This window comes from Pantherophis guttatus, chromosome 7 (assembly GCF_059756535.1).
Source record: "Pantherophis guttatus breed Tessera chromosome 7, ASM5975653v1, whole genome shotgun sequence".
NCBI lineage: Eukaryota > Metazoa > Chordata > Lepidosauria > Squamata > Colubridae > Pantherophis > Pantherophis guttatus.
Window position 1 is genome coordinate 68,355,521 of NC_142069.1, and position 25,036 is coordinate 68,380,556.

The 25,036-nt window shown below is 40.4% G+C and overlaps 1 protein-coding gene across 2 annotated transcripts in view; it reads left to right on the top strand.

Annotated features, from left to right (window-relative positions):
• The window catches only part of KCND2 (potassium voltage-gated channel subfamily D member 2), a 356,267-nt gene that overhangs the window by 320,113 nt on the left and 11,118 nt on the right, over nt 1-25,036 (top strand). For both annotated transcript variants that reach the window (XM_034431050.2, XM_034431052.2), the window contains 2 exons: nt 991-1,153; nt 22,988-23,083. In XM_034431050.2, the coding sequence (XP_034286941.1) occupies nt 991-1,153; nt 22,988-23,083 (259 nt within the window). The remainder of the gene's footprint in view (nt 1-990; nt 1,154-22,987; nt 23,084-25,036) is intronic.

Sequence of the window (25,036 nt, forward strand, 5' to 3'; positions counted from 1 at the left end):
AGGAGGAGGAGGAGGAGAAGATAAATGGAAGAAATCTCTTGATCACTTCAAACATTTTTTACAGATTGCATCTCATGAATTTAAAAAGCCAGACAAAAACTTTTCAAAATAGAAATATCATTATTTTGAATGAAGATGTTCTATCTAATTATCAGCAGTCTAATTTACCATTGTAAACAGATATTTCTGTTCTAAAGTTACAGAGCCGATTGGTGGCATCATACCGTGCACAGCACCCCTATCACTTCACTACTTTTTACAAGGAAAAGGAATTTTGTTTGTTTTCCTTGAATTTCGTTTCAGTTAATACAACTATATGATCCATTTTTTGAGATAATGAATGAGAGAGACCACATTTCCCTTACCTATTTATGTGCATTAGCCTTCTTTTATTTGTAGGAATCCCTTATTTTCAAAGAGTTGCATTCAAAGGTAACTTTTTGTAGAGATAAAATATTTCTGCTTCTATAGGACAAGAGAAGAATTTTTTAACAAGACCCTCCAATTTAGAGGAACAGTGGTTCTCAACCTTTTCTTCACCATGGACCCCCCCCCCAATAGTTTTGGTCCATGGACCATGATCAAGGACCCCCAAGACTTAACTCAAGATTTAAATCATATTATTTCTTCAAGCCTTTGCAGACCCCCTGTGACAACCTCACAGACCCCCAGAATCCACAGACCACAGGTTGAGAACCACTGTTCTAGAAGATTGAAAAGAAAAAGGACTGATCCACCACATGCACAGCTCCAAGGATTGGATACAACAATTCAACTAGATTTCAATAACTGAAATGTCATCACCATATTTTTCAATATCCTCCCTTTCCTCACACTGGATGCATATAAATTGATGTGTGAACTAGCAATATTAGGGCCTCTTTCAAAAACAATACAAAGAGTTGTTCACATAGTGGAATGATACTGTTAAGTTCTTAAAGGGCAAATTATAGCTTATGTGCTTAAGCAGACTTTTGTTTTTTATCCCAGGTATGGTGACATGGTGCCGAAGACAATAGTTGGGAAGATATTTGGTTCCATTTGTTCTCTCAGCGGGGTCTTAGTCATTGCTCTTCCAGTTCCTGTCATTGTCTCCAACTTCAGTCGCATCTATCATCAGAACCAACGAGCCGATAAGCGCAGGGCACAAAAGGTGCGCTCTTCTGAACATTGTAGATATGGAATGTATGTTGTCTCTATGCAAACTATGTATCTGAAACTACTTTTAAGATTCCCTTCCCAAAGAATTAACTGATTGAGTTGGTTGGCTGGTTAGCTGATTTAGCAATTAATTTTAAAACAAACATCCTAAATTTGTGGGTGAAAATATTTCTGATATCAGCATGTGTTGTGATTCAGAATGTCTGAGTGGGATTTCACAGAAGGTAGAAAGAAGCTGGTTTTGATGAATGTTCTAGAAATCTGTTCTAGCAAGTAGCTGAATGTCTTTAATCTGTGTGAGAGATTGTACAGATGGCTTTATGAATTTGGGGCTTAATTATCCATTTTGTCTTAAATAAGAAAGTAAGAAGGTTTACTTGCTATGAACTGTATACTAGTAGAAGGGCAATTTAGAATCTGACTCATAATGATTAAATTTCTGTGTTATATTAAATTGAATGAAGGATTCAGTGAAACCACAGAATGGACCGGCAGTTCTCAGACTCTGTGCTTTGGTGCAATAGAGAAGTCTGGCAGGGATATTTTAATAGAAAAGAAGAAACTAGAAACTTGGGGGAAAGATGAATTAATACTATTATTAAAGCAGACTTTTATATAAATGTGATTTATTTAAAATAATATATTGCTTCTATAAGATACTGCTTTCATGTATTACTCACTTCCCTTTTTATTTTATTTGTATTTTTTTTATTTTAGAGGCAGGGAGATTTCCTTGTTCATTTATTAATTCATTCAATTTGTATCTCAATTTATATCTCCCATTTGTGACACTGGGCAGTTCATATAATTAAAAACAACTAAATAAACAAAATACAGGAAAATAGCAAAAAATAACTTAAAACAAAATGGAAAACCTAATTGAAACCAAACTTAAAACAAAAAAATATATAAAAAGCAGGCAAAAGCAAGTTGTAGATTAATTAGTGAATCCAGCAATCCAAACCATAATCCAGATCTCCAGGCCCATTGACACAAGTATGTCTTTAGACCCTTTCAGACCTGGGAGATTAGGAAGAGGCAGCCTTCCAAATAATGCAGTCCTATACCATGTGAGGCTTTATAGATTATTACCAGCATCTTGAGTTTAATTTTGAAACAAACTCACAACTGGTGCTCTTCACAGACAAGAGTTAAAATGTTTGCCAAGCAAGGAGTACACATAACTTCCTTTACCATTGCATATTGCATCATATGAAGGTTCTGAATGCTCTTCAAAGGCAACTCCATTTTAGAGTGTGTTACAGGAATCCATTTGTGAGGTGGTCAGAGCGTGTGTAACTGAGAGTAGAGCCTCCCAGTCCAGGAACATGCCTATCTGGCACATAACATAAAACTGTGCAAATCTCTCTGGCTACAACTGTAGCTGCTTTCCAAGCAGGAATCATGGGTCCAGAGGGACCCCCAGATTATGCACAGAGACTGTCTGGCGTAGTAGCACCCATCAAGCTCCAAAGATGGTAAATTCCCAGAACCCCAAAGCCCTAAAATCCCAAACCACTGAATCTTGCTATGGTTGTTCTTTGACCAACCTGGAATATGAAAATATATTGCCTATTAAAGTGGTTCTCAATCTGTGGTTCATGGACCCCTGGGGACTGCAATGTCATCACAGGGGGTCCGTGAAAGCTTGAAGAAATGTTATGATTTAAATCTTGAGTTAAATCTTAGGGTTGCATGGCCATGTTCCATGGCCAGAAAAAGTATTTAAAGGGGTGTGTGGTAAAGAAAAGGTTAAGAACCACTGGCTTATTGCATTCAATATTTGATAAGAAAAATGCAGTCTATGCATTTCCAAAAACACATATCCATTAAGCAAGATATGGCAAGCCATTCCACTGATTAACTGTTGTCACTGTGAGAAAATTTCTCCTTAGTTCTAGATTGGATCTCCTTAATGGTCTTCCACCCATTACTTCTTGTCCTGCCCTCAGGTACTTTGGAGGATAAGTCAATCTCCTCTTCTCTGTGACAGCTCCTCAGATAATAGAAGACTGCTGTCATATCAACCCTAGTCCTTCTCTTTGTTAGACTAGACATACCAGTTCCCACAGTTGTTCATCGTACGTTTCAACCTCCAGTCCCCTAATCATGATTTTATTTATTTATTATTTATTTATTTATTTTTCAATTTATATACCGCCCTTTTCCCTAAGGACTCAGGGCAGTGCACAGCCAGAATTAAGAACATAAACTACAAATATTAAGAACAATTAAAATATATATAAATTTGGCCCAAAAATTTAAAAATCACAAACCAATTAAAACATTTTAAAAATTTAAAAATTTCTTCTTAAGCCAGCCCGGCTTGCTGGAAAAAGTGGGTTTTAAGGGCACGGCGGAAGGAACTGAGGTCTTGGATTCTCCTTATCTCTGGGGGCAACTGATTCCAGAGGGTAGGTGCCCCCACAGAGAAGGCTCTCCCCCTGAGGGTCACCAGCCTACATTGTTTGGCTGATGGCACCCTGAGGAGGCCCTCTCTGTGGGAGCGCACGGGTCGATGGGAGGTCGTCGGTAGCAGCAGGCGGTCTCGAAGATAGCTTGGCCCTATGCCATGGAGCGCTTTAAAGGTGATAACCAACACTTTCTCTGCAGTCTTTCCAGAATCTCAACATCTTTTTTTTGTATCATGGTGACCAAAACTGGATACAGACTCCAAGTGTGGCCTTATCAGTGCAGAATAAAGCAGTACTAACACTACATGTTCTTGATACTATTCTTTTGCTAATGCAGCCTAGGACTGCATTGGCTTTTTTGGCAGCCGGCGCACACTGCTGGCTCATACTTAAGTGGTTGTCCAGTTAAACTCCCTAGATTCCTCTCACAATTTCTGATTTTGTGCCCCATACCACCTATTCTATACCTGTGCATTTGGTTTTTCTTGTCTAAGTGTAAAACCCTACTTTTCCCACCAGTAAATTGCATAATTAATGATTTTGCAACTTTAAAGCCACACTCATCTTCTAATCCAGTTTCCATGAATATATAGTCAGCATATTATTGAATAAATAAAATGAGAGTCTACAGTCTCATCTTATTCCTTTGCTGACTTGGAACCAATAGCTCCATCTAGACAGTAGATTCGTGACCCCTGCTTAGATTTTATATGAGGACAGTGAGATATTTGAGGATTCCCATTTTTCTAAATACATTTCACAGTATGATGAGGACAACACAACCATAGGTTTTTCCATAATAATTGAAACACATATTGACTTCCTGTTGTTATTCTTGGACTTTCTCAATTATCCAGCGTGCACCAGTATGTTCCTCAGATTTTTCTAAAGGTAGCTCGAACACCCAGCATCTTCTTGTGAGGGTCTAATCTGTATTAGATAATGAATTCATTATTTTACTGGGATGTGAAATTAGGGATATTGTGTGATAGGTAGCACACTAGTAAATCTCTCTCACACACACTCACACACATACACATACTCTCTCTCCCTCCCTCTCTCTCTCTCTCACTATGCAGTCTGAGGTCTTCCAATCTTTTGACCATTATACCATTTCCCAGATTTGCTAACATAGATTAGTTATAACCTTTATTGATTCTTCTTCTATTGTTTGCCATGTTTCTGAAGATATTCCATCAATCCTTGTATCCTTCCAATTGGAGTGTTGATTTAGCCGTCTTCTAGTACTAGAAGTTCTTGTAAATAAGGAATATTGTGGAAGGAAAGATTCAGAGTTGCTGATCTGAGTTTTCCATCCTTATGAGCTGTCTTTCTTCCTTATGGATGTTCCCTAGGAGTTTAAGAAAACAAAGAAGCACACTTGTTTGCAGATAGGTAAAAGAGAAATGCTGAAGGCATTTCAAATGTTGAGGATATGGATATTTATGGAAGAGAGAAAGAAGACTGCATTGGAGACTGGAGAGAAAGCCAGTCATGCACGAAGGAAGTGAGACCAAAACAATTGGAGTAAGGAATAAGCTTCTTTGAAATTCCTCATTAAATATCCATCTATTATCTTTGCTTTATATGGGTTTGATTTCTCTTCCCTTCTTGACAATTTCCATTAGTTCTGACATCCATTAGATTTCTTGTATTTCTTGATCCTTGGCAGTCTCTTTCACATTCATACTTAACAACTTCTTCAGTTTATCCACAGTTTTTCTGGTTCCCTATCAATGTTCAGGATTCTGATGTGCTTCTTCAAAATTATGATTTTATGCTCAAGATCATAACATGGAAAGTGATTGGCTTTGTTCTTCCACTCTACCTTGAACTGGAATTTTCCCATTAGCAGTTTATGACCTACTCCAAAGTCAGTCATGTACTTGCTGTAATAAGTGAGCTCTTTCATCTACTTGTGCCAGTAATATACTGTAGTAAATTTGATTTCTGGGTAGTCCATTTAAAGATGTCTGTATTGTTTTTCAAACACTGTGTTAACAATGAAGAAAGCATTGGATATATAGAAATGGGTAAGTCATTCTCCTGCTTCATTTTGGTTTCTTAGTACATATTTTCATCATTAATATTTCCAGTGTTGGTCTTCCTATCTCCAGCCACAAGTAGCACATCTTGCTTGCGTGTTCAGAAATTGTATATAAACCTCCTCTTTTTCTACAGAAAATTTTGGACAATTGTCACATTTAAGAGTTGTCCATAAACTCTGATATTCTGTCACTGATTGCACTATAGTCAAATGTTCTTGTCATATCCTTCCTAATTATGAAAGTAATGCAATTCTTTTTTGGTTTTTGATGTCCTGAATAATGGGTAGTGTAATTTTCTGACTTAAACTGTCCAATTACAATATATAACAATTCACTGATACCTGAGATATCGGTGTGTATTCATTCATTTCAATTTTCACTGTGTTGAGTTTTTCCATGTTCAGGCTTCTTACATTCCATATTCCTTTTGCAGCTTGTGGGGGGATTTTTCCTGCATGGCCACATCAACAACCAGATGACCCAAAAGCTTTAATCTGGCTATATCATAAACTCCATTAGTATTTTTAAAAAGTTTTCCTCAGTCATGTATTGAGTGCCATCAAATCTGAGAGACACATCATGTACCACTTTCTTCATCTTATATTGCCTATTCATGTAGGTTTTTTGTCACTGATGCCAAATATAGATGCCTGCATGCTTTAGCTGGACAGCTAAGATGAATTTCACACTATGATGATCTACACTCCCAATTCTGAACTCAAAAAACTAAGCACAGTCCAACTAATTAAAACTTACTAGGAAACCCCAAGACAATAGACTGGACTAGAAAAAAAAGAAAAATCCCAGAGGCAGCAATGGGATAAATTCCATATTACAGCAAAGACAACTGTATGGACAGAACCATGAAGCAAGCAGTATGAGTTGGATTTGTCAAAGCAGACTTGATTTTTATTTTGGTTCCATTGCTGTGACTTTTCAAGAAGGATGTTCTGCTAGAAAAGGGAGGCTAGCACCCCCTCAGTTATATTCCCTATGAATTGTTTTTGTTTAATTTTAGTTTTCCATGACTATCTATTTATCATAGTTAGATCCATATTTTCAATCCTGAAAAATGAAATCTTTTCTCAATTTTTATATTCCAAGCTGCTAAATGTCATTAACTAAAATACTGTATTAATCACAATTATCTTGAGTGTGTCTATAGTATATTATCTGCGCCTCCCAGTGGATGAGAGGGCTATCATGATAGTTTCATGTTTAGAGATGTTTACTGTGCTTGGGTCAAAACTGGGCTTTGATCACATTTGAGGCATACTGGCCAAGAAGAATATCAACCAATGGGCTCTATTCTTACTATTTGCAGGAAATTTGCATGCAGCATGGTTCACCTGAGGCTGATAATCTACTTTTTTCTATATGACAAAGAAACATTATGTGAAGATTGTTGATTATAACATATATAAAATATTATATATATATATACGTGTGTGTGTGTGTGTGTGTGTGTGTGTCTATATAGAGCGAGGGGGAGGGAGGGGGAGAGGGAGATGAATAAAGAAATGAAATATAAATAGGTTTTATATGTGTGAAAATAAGAGAAAGGAGAAGAGTGTTATAGACCTAAGGAAAGGTGATCTAATCACATTGTGTGGAGTTGTGAAAGTATGTTAAGTATCTTATGAATGAAATTGTAGATCAGAAAGCATAAACTAAGAGGTGAACTATTCCATAGAGCACATAATTTTCTCATCTATATCTCCTTTTCCTTTTCCTTTTTCATTTTTGGCTTGCTATTTCTTTGTTTCTGACCTTTCATAACATTATCCCAAAGAGGACCATGTGATGGGTACATTGGTATGTGCATGCATCTGTATGAAGATTAACATTGTTATGGTGAGATACATTGTTGGCTATATCATCCCTGTTTTCAAATCGTTTCTTCCATTGGACAGAACAGAGAAGGAGTCACCAGGATCCTACTTTTCAACTCTGTTTTGCTATTGTTATTGTAGAGAATAAGGAAGATAATCTCGATGGAGATATACAGAAACCATTGCCTAGGCAAAAGGCAAAACATTTTTAAAGTCCAGGATGTCCTGATAACATTTGGAAGAGCTCAGACAGAAACCTCCTTAATTCACTGAAGTATAAAAAGAGCAAATGATTTAACACAAGAGTGTTAAATCATTTGCTCTTTTGCATTTGCAAGAGTGTGCACAGACCCGTGATGGTGAACCTATGGCACGAGTGCCGGAAATGGCACACAGAGTCATCTCTCTGGGCATGCCAGCTGTCGCCCATTGCTCTTCAGGGTTCCGGTGCGCACATGCACGTTGGCCAGCTGGTCTTTGCACACACGGGAGCACCAGAAACTCCAGAGCAGAGCAGAGCAGCTCCCTGGCGTGCATGCGTGCACTGGAAAGCTGAGCTTCTGGTTTCTGGTGCGCGCATGCATGGGGGCCAGCTGATTTTCATGCACGCATGCGTGCCAGAAGACCAGGTGACCGGCACACATGCATGTGCCGGAAACTGGAAGAACTGAAACTCTTCCAGTTTTTGGTCCCTCCTGCACAGGGAGCTGCTCTTTCAGTTTCCGGCGCTCCCCCACACGCATGAGCTCCCATTTCAATACTCGGTGCCGAAAAGGTTTGCCAACACTGTTATAGACAATGTCAATAAGTAATACTCTTCCTAGTGGTTCTGGAAAGTTCTGTCCCTTTTGAACAACGGAGGGATACAGTAGATACGTAGATATGATGCATATTGATGACTGGTAGATCCATCAGTATCCCTACGAAAATTATATTTGCATATGTTCTGATATAGAAGCCTAAACTGTTTCAGATGAAATGCTAGAACTTCCTCTATGCTACAAATGGAAATTAGAATTCAATCATTGATTGAAAAGATCCTAGGCAATCTAACTTCAGTTATTTACAATAAGACTGATTTTTTAAACAATAGTTTTACAGTGGCTTTTGATTTGGACTTTAGTTTATTTTGTATTGTTACTTTATATTTGAGGTCTTATAATGTTGCCCTCTTTTAAATATTGATCATGTGTCATAGGTTAAAATAATAATAATTACTGCCTTGCGATATTAATTCCCCTTTGCTCTTTCATCCCTTGTTTGTTGTTCATATTCCACCTGCTGCTCTTGTCTGCTTTTTGTCCCAATTTTGTTGGTTAAATATTTTTGATGTTTGCTGATGTTTAACAAAGAAACATCAAGTTATATTTTTTGCCAGCTAAATTGAATGGCTTGCTCTTATCTGAACATAGGAATTGACTGGGAATATGCTGAGTGAAAACTAAAAGGAAATTACTGGCAATAATTTTCTGATGTCTGACCAGAAATAAATCTTTTCCCAGTCCCAAATCTTATAGAACAAGCTTTTGAAAATATGAATTCAGAGAAAACAAATCATTTTCTCTTTAGAACCAAAATGTACCTGTATAAATGTGTGTGGAGAGACCTTTTAATTCACTTTCTCTCAATTTGTGCAGTTAAATGGCAAAGTGACTTTTTCACATACAGGTAGTCCTCAGCTTACAATCACAATTGAACCCAAAATTTCCATTGCTAAGCAATTCAATTCTTAAGTGAGTTTTGCTCCATTTTATGACCTTTCTTGCCAGGGTTGTTAAGTGAATCACTGCTGATCATACAGATTATAAGTGTGAGAAATGGTCATATGTCACTTTTTTCAGTGCCGTTGTAACTTTCAACTAAACAAATGGTTGTATGTCAAGGACTACCTATATTCGGGAGAGTCTGTAGCCTTTTTAATACATATTTATTTATTTATTTATTTATTTATTTATTTATTTATTAAATTTATATACCACCCTATTCCTAAGGGACTCAGGGCGGTGAACAGCGAACGATAAAAATACATGTAATACAAACGTTAATAATAAAAAACCAATTAAAATATACTAAACATTCTGGTCCTAGATAATTCAAGACATCCCAGTTTAAAATAAAATCAAAAAGCAATATAAAGGGAAAGTTAGGCCAGGCCGGCCTGCTGAAACAGGAATGTTTTGAGGGCACGGCGGAAAGTGCGCAGATCTGGAATCTTCTGTATCTCTGGGGGGAGCTCGTTCCAGATGGTGGGTGCCCTCACAGAAAAGGCTCTCCCCCTGGGGGCCGCCAGTCGACATTGTTTGGCTGACGGCACCCTGAGAAGCCCCTCTCTATGGGAGCATACTGGGCGGTGAGAGGCTATTGGTGGCAGAAGGCGGTCTCGTAAGTACCCCGGTCCTAGGCCATGGAGTGCTCTAAAGGTGGTAACTAAGACCTTGAAGCGCACCCGGAAGACCACAGGGAGCCAGTGCAGCTCGCGCAGGAGGGGAGCCACATGGGAGCGCCATGCTGCTCCCATAACTACCCGCGCGGCCGCATTCTGGACCAGCTGGAGCCTCCGGGTGCTCCTCAAGGGGAGCCCCATGTAGAGAGCATTACAGTAGTCCAGGCGTGAAGTGACGAGGGCATGAGTGACCGTTTTTAATGAGTCCCGATCCAGAAAGGGACGCAACTGGCGAATCAGGCGAACCTGATAAAAAGACCTCCCGGCCACAGCCGTCAAGTGTTCTTCTAAAGACAGCCGTGAGTCCAAGAGGACGCCTAAGTTGCGAACCCTCTCCGTGGGGGGCAATGACTCATCCCCAATAGTCAGTGATGGCACCAATTGACTATATCGGGATGTCGGAAACCACAGCCACTCGGTCTTGGATGGGTTGAGCCTGAGTCTGTTCCTCCCCATCCAGATCCGTACAGCCTCCAGGCACTGGGACATCACTTTAAGGGCATCATTGGGGTGGTCCGGGGTGGAGATGTATAGCTGAGTATCATCAGCATACTGATGATACTTCACCCCAAAACCACGAATGATCTCACCCAGCGGCTTCACGTAAATGTTGAACAGAAGGGGTGAGAGAACTGACCCCTGTGGCACCCCACATACAAGGGGCCTTGGGGTCGACCTCTGCCCCCCTGTCAACACAGACTGCGACCGATCAGAGAGAAAGGAGAACCACCGCAACACGGTGCCCCCCACCCCTAACTCTTCCAACCGGTGCAGCATGATACCATGGTCGATGGTATCAAAAGCTGCTGAGAGGTCTAATAGGACCAGGACAGAGGAGCAACCCCTGTCCCGGGCCCTCCAGAGATCATCTACCAATGCGACCAATGCCGTTTCCGTGCGGTAACCAGGCCTGAAGCCCGACTGGAACGGATCTAGATAAGCCGATTCATCCAAGTACTGAGGAAGCTGTTGCGCTACCACACTCTCAACAACCTTCGCAACGAAGCGAAGGTTGGAGACTGGACGGCAATTAGCCAACACTGCTGGGTCCAGGGAAGGCTTCTTGAGGAGAGGCCTCACCACCACCTCCTTCAAGGCGGCAGGGAAGACACCCTCTCTCAAGGAAGCATTTATAATCCCCTGGAGCCAACCTCGTGTAACCTCCCGAGAGGCCAGCACCAGCCAGGAGGGACACGGGTCCAATAAACATGTGGCCGCGCTTAGTCTGCCCAGTATCTTGTCCACGTTTTCCGGAGTCACAGAATCAAACTCTTCCCAGGTAATATTCTCAAGACTTGCCTGCATCCTCCCTCCCGAATCTACCCAGTCAGAGTCCAAATTTTCCCAAAACTGAGCGATTTTGTCATACAGATATTGTACAAAGTCCTCGGCTCTACCCTCCAAGGGGTCCTCCCGCGCTTCCTGGTGGAGCAGGGAGCGGGTCACCTTAAACAGGGCGGCTGGGCGATTATCTGATGACGCAATAAGAGCGGAAAAATAGTTACACTTTGCCGCTTTTATTGCCACCAGGTAGGTCTTAATATGAGACCTTACCAGTGTTCGGTCAGATTCAGAACGGCTGGCCCTCCAACTGCTCTCCAGGCGTCTTTTCCGGCGTTTCATCTCCCTCAGCTCCTCGTTGAACCAGGGAGCCAGGTGAGATCGACGCCGGGTCAGAGGCCGCAAAGGCACGACCCAGTCCAAAGCTCCAGCGGCCGCCCTATCACAGACAGCCACTAGGTCTTCAGTCGAGCCGTGTGCCAGAGCCTCAGGAAATGGCCCAAGCTCCGTCTGGAACCTATCCGGGTCCATCAGGCGCCTGGGGTGGAACCACCTCATCGGTTCCGCCTCCCTGCGGCGGGGTATGGCGGTTCGAAGGTCAAAGCGAAGGAGGGAGTGATCTGACCATGACAAGGGCTCGATCGCTATATCCCCTATCTCAAGACCACTCAGCCGCTGACCAGAGACAAAAACCAGTTCCAGCGTGTTTCCCCCCCGTGTGAGTAGGGCCATGAACTAATTGGGTCAGGTCCATGGCCGTCATGGAAGCCATGAACTCCTGAGCCACCTCAGATGCCTCACCGACGGATGGCAGGTTGAAGTCCCCCATGACCATAAGTCTAGGGGTATCAATCGCCACCGCGGCTATAACGTTGAGTAGTTCAGGCAAGGCCACTGCCACGTGGCAGGGAGCCAGGTACGTAACCAGCAGGCCCATCTGCACCCCATGACCCCACTTCACAAGGAGGGACTCACATCCGGCCGTCTGAGGAACAGTGGCCTCCCTCGGACTAAGACCCTCTTTAATGATAACTGCCACCCCCCCGCCCCTTCCCTGTGACCTTGGCTGATGAAATGCCCGGAAACCGGGTGGGCACATCTCTATGAGAGGGACTCCCCACTCCTGGCCCAACCAGGTCTCCGTAATACCCACCAGGTCCGCTCCCCCCTCCTGAACAAGATCACAAATGAGGGGGGCTTTATTTACCACGGACCTGGCATTGCATAGCATCAGCCGAAGGCCCAGGGCCTGAGGGTCTGTGCCACCTGGGGAACGAGAAGAGCATTGGGGGCCGGAGCGTGCCACGCTTGAAGACAGCGAGCGCGCACTCCCGTAACTTGATGTGGCCCCCTACTCCCGCCATATCTGCCCCTCCTACCTACAGTACTGATGTAATGTCTATCAACAGCACAAGCTCTAACCCTCTCCTTGGCCCCAGATTCTGCATCTCCTCCGCCGTGCTCTTCAGATGGACTAGACCCCGTCCCTCGTGGGTTAATCCCTGAACCCATACAACCCACCCCCCTCCCGGGAGGCCCCCCAGCCTCATTATTTACATTGGAAACCACCCTCCTCCCAGATCCCCTTAAAATAGAATTTGAAAAACTATCTAAAAAACCCCAAAGCTTCCGGTTCTTAGCATACCACCTCTCGGGGTTCCAAAACCCGTCCTTGATTCCTGTGTGGCCAGTATGATCTTGTTTATTTAACCTGGCAAACTCTGTTTTATTGTTTGTAGACATTATCATGATTTGAGCACATTTTTGGTTTAGCTTTTCTTTGTTTTTATCTTTTATTATCTTTTTGCATTTTCTGGGCATCCAAGTAAAGCTAACTGTGTGCAATCCTTAGCAACAGGCCCAACTTCACATGCACAATTAAAGTATACATATAGTGACTGCTCCATGAAGGAGCCGTTTTTCTGTTTTAAAGAAGTTAGTTTTGGCATTTTTGATATGATCGAAGGTTCACAAATCTTAGGCCTTTCATCCAGAGCAGTGGTGGGTTCCAAAATTTTTTTACTACCAGTTCTGTGGGTGTGGCTTGATGGGCATGGCTTGGTTGGCGTGGCAGGGGAAGAATACTGTAAAATTTTCATTCTGTCCCCAATCCAGGGGAAGGTTATTGCAAAATCCCCATTTCCTCCCGATCAGCTGGGACTTGGGAGGCAGAGAATAGATGAGGTCGTGGCCAGTCAGGATTTTTACTACTGGTTCTCTGAACTACTCAAAATTTCCGCTACCGGTTCCCCAGAATTGGTCAGAACCTGCTGAAACCCACCTCTGATCCAGAAATAATAAGATTAGCCACCTTCATACAGGGTCAGCATTATTCTGATTAAGAGAGACCATCATGGCAAAGAGAAATGGCTTGTCCAGTAGCACTTCCATCCCATGTTCTACATACTGTATGCCTGAAAATACAGACGGGGTGGGGAGGGAGGGAGGGAGAGAGAGATGGATAGATAGATAGATAGATCTGGGGAAAGCATGTTACATCAAAGCTTAGACCCTTTCAATGCCCCTGACAAAGACTAAGGTGGCAGATGCTAACGAGGAAAAAATGAAGTTCTTTTAATTCTCAGATGATATACCAAAACTATCCATTTTCCAGCTGGCAACTCTTGGGGACTAAACATATTAAATCACCCCAGTAAATTCTGTCAAAAGCAGCTGAATATGAACATTAACTGATAAGGCCAATTTGGCAGTCAGTGCTATGATTAGTTGGGTATTGGAAGCACACAAAAAAACCAACAGGAGGAATTATTTCAGCAGCAACTAAGTGATATTTACTGAGCATAAACTTGTTTAGAAATTTGCTTAGAACAAATTGCCCACATATTGCACCAACCAATAATATTACATTGCGAAAATTTCATATTGTGCAGGGCTCTCTACCATAAAGCGCTAGAGGGTCTATTAGAAAATATGTGGTTTTCTGTCTGGCTGATTTTACATACACACTTTTGAATGCAGCATATGGATAGCACAGGGTTTCTAAATTCTGTTTTATATCCCCAGGGCCCCCAAATTGCATTTCTAAATTTTACTAGCAAACCACCAAATCAGAGAGATGCAATTTGCTATCATTTCTCAGGAGGGAAAGATGTGTAAGCTTTCAGAATTGTTTTACATGCATATAATTGGTTTACAAAGGGGACACAGTGGCTAAGATGCTTGTCGATCAGAAAGGTCGGCAGTTCAGCAGTTCAAATCCCTAGTGTCTTGTAACAGAGTGAGCTCCTGTTATTTGCCCCAGCTTCTGCCAACCTAGCAGTTCAAAAGCACGTAAAAAATGCAAGTAGAAAAATAGGGGCCACTTTGGTGGGAAGGTAGCCACGCTCCGTGCGCCTTCGGCATTTAGTCATGCCGGCCACATGACAACGGAATCATCGTCAGACAGCCCTGGCTTTTCAGCCTAGAAACAGAGATGAGCACCTCCCACTAGAATCGGGAATAATTAGCATGTATGTGCAAGGGGAACCTTTACCTTTAATTGGTTTACAAACAAAAGAAAGCAATTTTTTCCCCAAACTGAATCATATTCTCTTTTGTGATGTCACTGGTCATTGACACCTTCCTCTTTTGAACATCTGTGTGCACACATCCTCATATACACAATGGGGTGATCAAAACTCAGCTCTTTATATCAGGATGAGTGCACACAAATGTTCAAAAGAGGAAGATTATTGATTATATCACCATGCTCCATCTTGCAAATTTCAACTAATCCATGGATACCCCTGTGAACACCCCAACTACTGAAAGTTAAATAATAATAATAATGCAACCTTGTCTAAAATTGATCACTGGACCAACTGTTCTGGATATTTTTTCTTCAGTCTCTCACTGTTCCTTTGTAGGAAAGGTTGCTGAAAAGGTTGCAAATGCCCTAGAAGAAAAAAGGCTAGCTGTCAGTTCCAGATAAAGTACTAAGACAGCACTGGTTACATGTTGATAATCTATGGAGAAATTAGGTTAGGAATGTACAACCGTCTTTGCCCTTATATAGCTCTTAGCAATGTTCAATTCATCAATCATAGCATCCTTCTGGACCAGTTGTGAAGAGTGGAAGTGAGGGATACTAGGTGACACAGGATTACTGTGGATCTCTTTTCCTAATTGACTAATTCCAGTTGGTTTGAGCAGGGGAAACATGTTGAGGCAAAACTAACTGATTTGGAAAAGACATAGCTCCTACATGACAGGATCTGGCTATTTGAGGGACTGACTATTCTGTAGTGGCAGACTGTCCTATGCATTCTGACAAAGTTGGCTTGTTTTAGGTCCAATCAATCAGTTAAACAATGCCATCTAGCAGGGCGCAGAAAGCAGGTCTTCACTATCTCAGCAGCCAGCACTGGAACAGCTTGCTCAGATTTTTAACAGCTGTATTTTTTCCCCCAGACCTTGGATTAGTGTGTTTGGTAGGCTCCATTTGAGTTGGGACTGATGTGGTTGGAAATTATATTGTGCCTCTGGTTATGATTGTTTTTATATAATAGTCTTTGTTTCTAACTTGCAAAAACTCATAGTTGCCCAGAATTGTTTTGCAGTTAGGCAAACTAGGAATTCAATAAATGAATAAAAATTCAATAAAACATCCAGCTGCCAGAAACTTGGCAAAAACTCCCAGCATGTTATGTTGTCTGGTAAGACCTGACTTGTAATTAATGCCTCCAGTTCACAATGAGTTAAGTATATCCAGGTGGATAGAGCTTATTATGAAATATGAGATGCTTTTGAATGTTTCTCAATAGCAATATGCAGTGGGGTATGTACTGTATGTATTCACACTGAAAGACAGAGAATGAATACAATACTGGACAGGCAAGTAACCTCCAATACCAAAATGTCTTGTCACATCTTATATTGGGTTATGTGAAAAAGTTTTTATACTTTCATAGGCTTGGAGACCATGAAACGCTAGGTAGTTGCAGGATGCAGCTATTGCATTCATGATAACCATCTAACCTTTGCTTAAATAAGTGAATCAGTTAAAGTTTTCAGAACTGGATAGACTTGCATGTCTCAATTAGTTAAGAACTGAAAAACTTAGAAAGTTTAATTTGTGTTTAGTCAATTTGTCTGCAATTCATCATCACTGGATTTAGTCCTAATCTCTGGAGTGACATCCAAAAGACCTGCTCCATCTTCAGTTTGACAGCCCTCAAGATAATTGAAAACTGCTATTACTCATCCACTTTTAAAATTCAGCATACCAACACTTTTAATTGTTTCTCAAAGGACATAAATTTCAGATCTCTCAATAAACTAGTTACTCTCCACTGAATCTATTCCCAATTTGTCCTTTCTTGAATTGCGGTACCCAATACTAGACATAATGCTACCTGAATTGAGTTAATTAGAATTGAATTATTGCTTCATTTGATAGAAGCACTATTATTAGCAGATTTAAACATTAGTTTCCGTAACTTCAGTGCTATTTTCTCTTCCTCTCCTTTTTCTTTCAGCTCCTTATACATAATCTGATTTTGAGGTTTAGAAACACAGCAGAACAGATTTTGAAAGTATTTGTTAATTTATGATCAGATCTATAAAGCTGCCCAACTCAGTGATGTGACTCTGGGTGGTAGACAACAATAAAAAGCAAACCATAAATAAACAAAATACTTAACATTAAAACTGACACAATATATGAAGATGAAAATAAAAGTGTCAGGTCCACCATCATGTCCTGCCATTGTGCTGAGGGGCGAGGCAGGATGGCATGCTTGGGATTTTTCCACTTCTGCTTGGAAATTCTGCTCTTGGGAATTAGGGAGGGAGACAGGACGGACTCCTTCCCAGCTGGTTTTTGCCAGGTTCCACTCAGGTCCACACCCTGAGTGTGAACTGTTAACTGCCTAGCATCTCAGCATTCTCAAAACATCTTGTCAGCATCACATTGGCTGCCGGTGAACTGGTCCGGGGGATTGGGATTGGGAAACTGAAAGAATTGCTTTTGCTTTGCACGGAAACTTCAGATTCTGCCTGATTCTACTGCATCTAGTTTCTGTCAGTAAAAATTCTTTTGATTCAACTCAATGGACTCATCAATTTTTTTTGAGGCAGGTCTGACAAAAAGTGAATTTAAAATGGTGACCAGCACCATAACAAAAACAACCAAAATGGACCTCACTCACTTGGCCCCAAATGCCTAGGAAAAAAGTCTTAACAAATTCCCTAAAGCAGGGCTGTCAAATTCGTGACCCACAGGCCGGATGCATCATGTACTGGCCACCCCCACCCCCTGTTTAATGAAGGGGGAAAAAGTCATGACACATCACATGACAACAATGTGACGACATGAGTTTGACACTCATGTCAAAGGCAAGAGTTGGGGCCTGTTATATATCAGGGAGGAGGAAGGCTGTGGGGAGTTCATTCTAGAGAAGGCACACCTCCTAGGACCCGTAATCTGACAAGATATAAAAGAGAATCTGAAGTGAGCTCTCCCTGTGGAAGCAAGTGAGGCAGGCAGGTGTTCTTCAGAAAAGACAGTTCCACAAGTAATTTGATCCTATGTGAAACAGGACTTTAAAACTGACCTTGAATTACCCCAAAAATGTATTGGAAGCCAGCCCAGGTTGCAGAGTAGAGATATTTCATGAACATAGCAACTGCTCCCACAACACCTGTGGTAGCATTCTGGAACAACTGAAGCCTCTGGATGGTCTTCAAGGGCACCTCGATGGAGAGCACGGTTGTAGTACTCCCAGTTGGGAGTATAGTATGTGACAGATCCAGGGAGAAATTGTATCTTTCACACCATCCACAAAAGCCATTTTTATCAACCATATTTTACCTCTTGTCTCTGTAAGTTATTATTTTCTAGCAGATGCCTCTCCCTAAACCCTTTGAGCATAACTTAAAACTCAGTGCAGATGTATCACTTGACTAATTATAGCAATTGACAGTTACTCTGTACTGCCAATCAGCAGCAGCATCAACAGCAAGTAAATTAAAGGGGAAAGTACTTTTCTCTAAGTAAAGCATTGGTTTACTTGAGACTAGGTAGTTGTATTTTGGGTTTCATGCTGAAAAATGTCCAACTCTTTCAGGAGTTGCTGGAAATTAAGCTTAAAACTTTGACTGCAGAACATGTCCTAAGCCACAATTGTTTCCAGTACTGGTATTTAGTCCACTTAAGTGATAGTTTAGGATGTGCTCATTAAGCTAATTCTCAAGGTTCAGTAGCCAGTTTTCTAATACTTAGTTTAGGAGGGTTTGGGGATATTTCCCACTCCTTCTTGCCTAAAATTATATTCTGTGGCTCCACTGAATTAAAGAACTAAGCTGGTGTGATTTATTTTATTCTATTGCACCCTTGGCAAAGAAACTTTGACCATGGGAACCAAGTTAAGTCATAGAAAGGTATTCATTAAAAAGAATCTGAAAAAAATATTTCAATTAGACCTCTGCATTTTACATCTTAAACTATCCTAGATTGAATTCTTGGGAATATACCTCTGTATTTGACTTCATGTATCAAAAGTGTCTGGCTTGAAATGGAGTACAAATTTAGAACAGCTGCATCCTGTGTAGAGATTCTGCTACAAAAATGAATAGCAGAAGTTAACAACTTTTCACATTTTAGGAGACTAGGAGATGCTGTTCTATTGCCTGTCCTTGTTTTGATTCCAAAAAAATGACCCTTTCTAATGGAGCTTGTGATCTTCAATGTTGAATCCTGCTGTTCAATTTACAGATTTTAGATGCTGAAGCATTTTTTTTTTACTTCAAACTTTGTGCTGTCTTCTTTGTTCACCTTCTTATTATTTTCCTTGCCTTCTAAATTACACTTGTTCACATGCTGTACCAGCCAGGGAAGGGGACAAACATCCAACCTATAAATTGCATTCCCAACCCATCAGAAATACAAACTTTTTACTGTTTAGGAAGAGTGTAATGGTGTATACAGCTGGTGTCAGAATAAACAATGCCAGTTGTTTCTTCTGCCTTTTTGTTATTTTTTTTCCCCTGAAGTTGTAAACTACTTGAAAGTTTGTAGCTTTAGTAACATGTTTGGCAAAGCACCTGAAATGAAGATTCAAAACTCTTCCCAGCATTCATTGCTTTGTGAATTCTCATTTAAAATTAATTTAACTTGTATTTTCATCTATAAGTTCCACCAGGTCAGGGAATTGATACAATGATATAAGAAAGAACATAGCATTACTGCATCTCAGTAAGATTTCTTTTGGAGTATCTTCAATACAGCCCTTAGTATAGTGGGAACCCAGGAGCGCCATATCCTAAAACATATCTCATTTAAGGGGCCTCACTAAAGATACCTTCCAAGATACTCTCAGAATTCAAGGGTCAAGTAGCAAAGAACTCAGACTGATACTTAGATCTGGTGATGCAATTCCATTAATAGCAATTGCAATAGCGCTTAGACTTATATACCACTTCACAGTGCTTTACAGCCCTCTTTAAGCGGTTTACAGAGTCAGCCTCTTGCCTCCAACAATCTGGGTCCTCATTTTACCAAGCTCGGAAGGATGGAAGGCTAGTCAACCTTGAGCCTGGTGAGATTCAAACTGCCGGCAGTCAGCAGAAGTAGCCTGCAGTATTGCATTCTAATCACTGTGCCACCACGGCTCTTAGATTAAAACTAGCCATCATCAACCAGTAGCCTCAAGGCTCTTGCTTGAATATTCCCATTGATTTACCTTGATATCTCCTTAGATCTTGTTTCCAAACATCATTCAGTCTCTCACTCTTTCAAGAATGGTCCTTGGTTATTTTCTTTCTGTGTTTTTTTTAAAAAAATCAATTTGAGAAGAGATTTGCAGTCTAGAATTTGGAAGAAACAAAAACGTGATTTGCCCATGATCTTCATTTATCAAAGTCCAAAGTTGAGTCTGCCTTTTGCAACTTAACTTTTCAAAGTGAAATTGCAAAAACACGTATACCAAGATCATTTTCTGGAGATTCTTAATAATTATAATGAGATTAAGAATATATATATATAAAAAAAACAAGAATATGTGAAAAACTTTTTCAGGCTCAATTTGTAATGACATGGTAATTATTAGAGTCTTTCACTCTGTTACCTTCCATCAGTGATAAGAATAGTGTCTTTCCTGCTTCCATGGCCAAGTTAATCTTAGAAGAAAGTTGAGACTATCTCTTCCCTCTTCTTTCCCAATCTCTCGTGGTGCGGCAGAATAATAAGAGGAAGACCATGGTGAATTTGGGGCTTGTATTCTTTTCCATGATTAACTTCATAGTGTCAAGTACTTTAAGTCCAAAAGATCAGGTGATAGCTAAGAAAAGGGGAAGGATTCTGTCCACTGAAATAGAGAGAATTGGGATATTAAAATCTTACCGGATTTAGAGGGTAGGATAGGAACTTTTGCTTTATTGGAGTAAGAAATTTAGGAAAACAAAATTTTGTTTGTAATTTTGTTTCCTAAATAGAATTGTAAAAGAAATCTGTGAAATCTTTACAAAACTCTAAGCCAGCGATGATGAAACTATGACATGTATGTCAAAAGTAGTGTACCATAATATTTCAGATGATACGCCTGTGTTTACCAACATGTGACAATAACTATAATTGAAAGCACATTCTCACACAATTTTCAGAAGCTGTGGATGCCATACGAGAATGAGGTATGCTCTTGTGTGGCCTCCATACCTTCTGGCAGTTGGGTGAGATTTGCTGTGCTCTTGCATGGAACCTGTGAAAATCATGTGAGAACAGGTTCCACATAGTTGAAGCTGCAGAAGAGCATTCTCCAAAGCTGCTTCAAGAACAAAGGCTTCATGCAACCCAGAGCAGCCATGAGTAGGCTGCAGTGGTCTGTCAACAGAAGAGAGAACACTATCTGCAAAGTCAAGTTAGGTATTTTCCTAGTTATTGACAGGCTGAACCCAGGAGCTCCATCTTCACTACTGTAAGCTCCACTCTAGGTTAACACCATATCTAATGTAATTCCTGTAGACAAATTCAGAATGCAATATCAATGAACTAGCCAAAGATGAACATGTGTGTATAGAATTATTGTAAGTCTAAATCCAGGAAGAGACCCAAAGAATGTATATCGCTGTTTTCTGCACCACTTTATATTTGTAACATAACTGAAGTTAATTAAGCATCTTCAGAAGCATCAAATACACTCTGTAAGGAAACTTTCATTGTATTTTAGGAACAAAAGAGTATATTTGATTGATAGAACCAAGGTGGTGCAGTGGTTAGAGTGCAGTACTGTGGGCTACTTCAGCTGATTGCTAGCTGCAGTTTGGCAGTTCAAATCTCACCTGCTCAAGGTTGACTCAGCCTTCCATCCTTCTGAAATGGGTAAAATGAGGACCCAGATTGTTGGGGGCAATATGCTGACTCTGTAAACCACTAAGAGAGGGCTGTAAAAGCACTATGAAGTGGTATATAAGTCTAAGTGCTATTGTTATTTTTATTGCTATATTACTTTAAACTTTATCTTGCTGGTGTATTAAAATAGAGTGTTCCTTATCAAGCAAAGGTGGTAAACCAAGAGAGTCCCTTTTGTTTGAGAATATGTCCTCCCTTTCCCAATCTTATGATTGCTTTTAAATGATTTTATTATAAGTATGGTGTAAAATTAAATGTAATATTCAAATGTCCCTCATCTTTCTAATTGCAAGAAGAAAGTCCAAACTGGACATACAGTAGATTAATTAGAGTTTTACCATTATGACAACCCGGTTTGTGGGAGCAATAAGCTGACTTTGTATAAATATACAAAAAGTATGAAGGCTATTGCTTAACGCATTGTAAGCCGCCCTGAGTCTCTGGAGAAGGGCGGCATATAAAAATAAATTTAAAAAAAATAAAAATAAAATAAATAAATTTGCTCTAGAAGGATTTTTTTTTTCCATAAGGTTTCAGCACCTAAGACAAAATACAAAGCCGTTTATTCAGTTGTGGCATTAGAGTCCTTTTTTTAAAAAAAGAAAATGAAGTAAAAAGAGAGAACTTGGGAGTTTAATTTAGCATGACTTCCTTAGATTGCTGTTTCTCAGTCCACAGGCTTTTTACTTCTTCATGGTGTTCTCTGGCCTAATGAGAAGAGAGCATATTTCCCATGTATTAATTATAACTGTTGTTTCTGCTTCAAGATGGAAATTACTGGACTCCTTTGATAGTGGCAAATCAAAGGAGACGATTTGAGAAGTCTTTGTTCAAATTCTTTAGTACCCTGGAGTGCATCCAAAAAAGTAACTTAAACCACTCTATGCTACATACTGCTTTCAAAATTTCCCCTCCCAGCAGATAAACAGAGAACCATTGGTTCGGTTCTCACTGGGTTGTACAAATCAGGCTTTTCTGAATCGCCACATGTGACACTTCTCTGCGATTAAACAGCTCTAAAGTCCTTCTCATCTTGTCCACTTTTCTGAAGGAGCTTTTTTTTTTCTTTTTAATGGCGGTCTCAGAAATGGTGCAAGTAAAAGGATAGGACAGCAGGGTTCCTCATCTCCAGGTATCAGCGGTGACACAATGACCTTGACTGTAGAAATGGGGAAACAATCTGTCTAATGTGAAAAGGTGTAAATGGACTCAAAGCCCATACATTGTTCTTGTGGGCTGTTGCCTGCTGAGAAATGAATGCTTCTTGATCATTTGCATTGGAAATGTGAAACGCTGCACCTGGAGAGCCAGTTGAAAGAGGCCCTTTGGTGATTAGAGAGCTTGGGTATTCAGGAGAAATCTTTTCAATTAGCTGTATTACCTTTCTTTGAAAACAATATGAGGGTTATAAAAGCAAGTGACACTTCTTTCTCTTTCCTCCCCCTCAACCCCCACCGCCCCAGAAAGCCCGGCTTGCAAGGATCCGTGCAGCAAAGAGTGGGAGTGCAAATGCTTATATGCAGAGCAAAAGAAATGGCTTCCTCAGTAACCAGCTGCAGGTAACGAGCAATCTGTGTTCTATATCCAGAAACATCATTTATTTAATAATAGCCCAGCAATCTTTTGTCTGTTTCATATCGGAAAATGTCAGGCTGCCTTCCAATATACCATGACAGTCACCCTCAGGCAGAAGAAGGAGTAATTGCTCTTAACTAGCAAGAGCTTTGCAAGTCCAGTTCAGGCAAGATGTCCCAGTTGAGTTTCTGGAACCTGCAAAGTCAAATTAATACATGATGGAGAATATGAGTTTGTCATGTAGTTTCCGTAGGTCTAAAATTGTTCTTCGAGGACTATTTACCTTGCCACACATATATGTCTATACAAAGATGCATGCACGCATGTACACAAAATTCACCTACTGTTCTGGCCTCCACCATAAATCACTTTTGGTTTTAATTTCAAAAAGATTTCAAATTTTGGCTAAGTAACTTCTAAGCTCCCTTATACTGGACGAATGTTTAGCTCAAATTCTCCTTCCTTCTTGATCCCTTAATGGATCACCTCTGGCTTTTATTGCATACTCTGTGAATGGCAGGGGATTTTGTCCAGTACATCCATGGACCAGAAATAATAAAGAGCACAGATAGTCCTTGACTTACAATCATTCATTTAGTGACTGTTCAAAGTTAAAACAGAGTTTTAAAAAGTGACTTATGACTGGTCTTTGTCCTTCTGACCATCACAGTATCCATTTGGTCACATGTTCAAAATTTGTGTCCTTAGCAACTAGTAGATTTTTATGATGGTTGCAACATCCTGGAGCCATGTGATTGCCAATTGTGACCGACCCAGCTAGTTTCTGACAAGCAGAGTCAATCGGGGAAGCTGGGTTAACTTAACAACTTCATGATTCATTTAACACCTTTAATGATTCACTTAATAACTGTGGCAAAAAGTTATAAATTGGTTGTGACTCACTTAACAATTGCCTTGCTTAGAAACAGAAATTCTGGTCCCAATAGTGATTGTAAAATGAGAACTTCCCATAGTAAGCAGAGTATGGTAGAAATCCAAAAGTTAGTTAACTAGTTAACTAAACTACTTTCTGGTTTAGTTTCTTAGGCTGCCTAAGAAATATTAGAGTTGTAGCTGATTGCAGAAGTAGCAGCAGCAGCAGCAACAACAACAACAAAACACCAGTCCTTTATTAGCACAATTCTTAGAATGATTTCCTTTACTAAGTGTGGCTCAGTTGTTCCCTCACCTTCAGGAACTCATTTATTTAACAAGACTTTATTGCTTGTTGCTGCTATACTGATTTTTGTACACTTTCTAAGGTGCTATTTGGCGGATAGTAGCAATATTGATATGGGTTTTGTGTTGAATGACAGAAATATCTTTTTCTTCTATAATGCAGCATAGAAAACTTTTAAAGCAATGAAGTTCAAATGACAAACAATCACTCCTATTGACAAGAACATTCAAATAGAAGGACAGCCTAGAAGGGGGGGGGGTGAGAGGAAAGGAAAACAAGACTTGATTACTTCACACATTTAAACTGTGACAGGAAATTTTCAATAGTTAATTAGAATTAAGATTTTAAACCCACTTATTTATCGCAAAGTGCCAACACGGCAATTTAACCTGAATAATGAGTTTTTACTACCTAAAATAATGATAAACAAGGCAGAGTTTAGCTAAATGTTCTAAGAAAAACTGATAAATGCACTTTTATGCACCTTCATTTTTTTTCTGCTATTGAAATATTATGTTTAGCAACAATAAAAAAGAAAAATGTTTGTAATATCATTTCTCTCTTTCCATCCCTCTCTCTCTCTTTCCCTCCCTCTCTCTCTGTTTTCCTCTCCCTCTCTCTCTTTCCCTCCCTCCTTTTCTCTTTCTCCCACCCTCCCTCTCTCTCTCCCCCCTGCGGGAGAAATGTGATGAGCTGAGCTGGGGCGATGGCACGTGTGCCCATAGAGAGGGCTCCGAGTGCCACTTCTAGCACATGT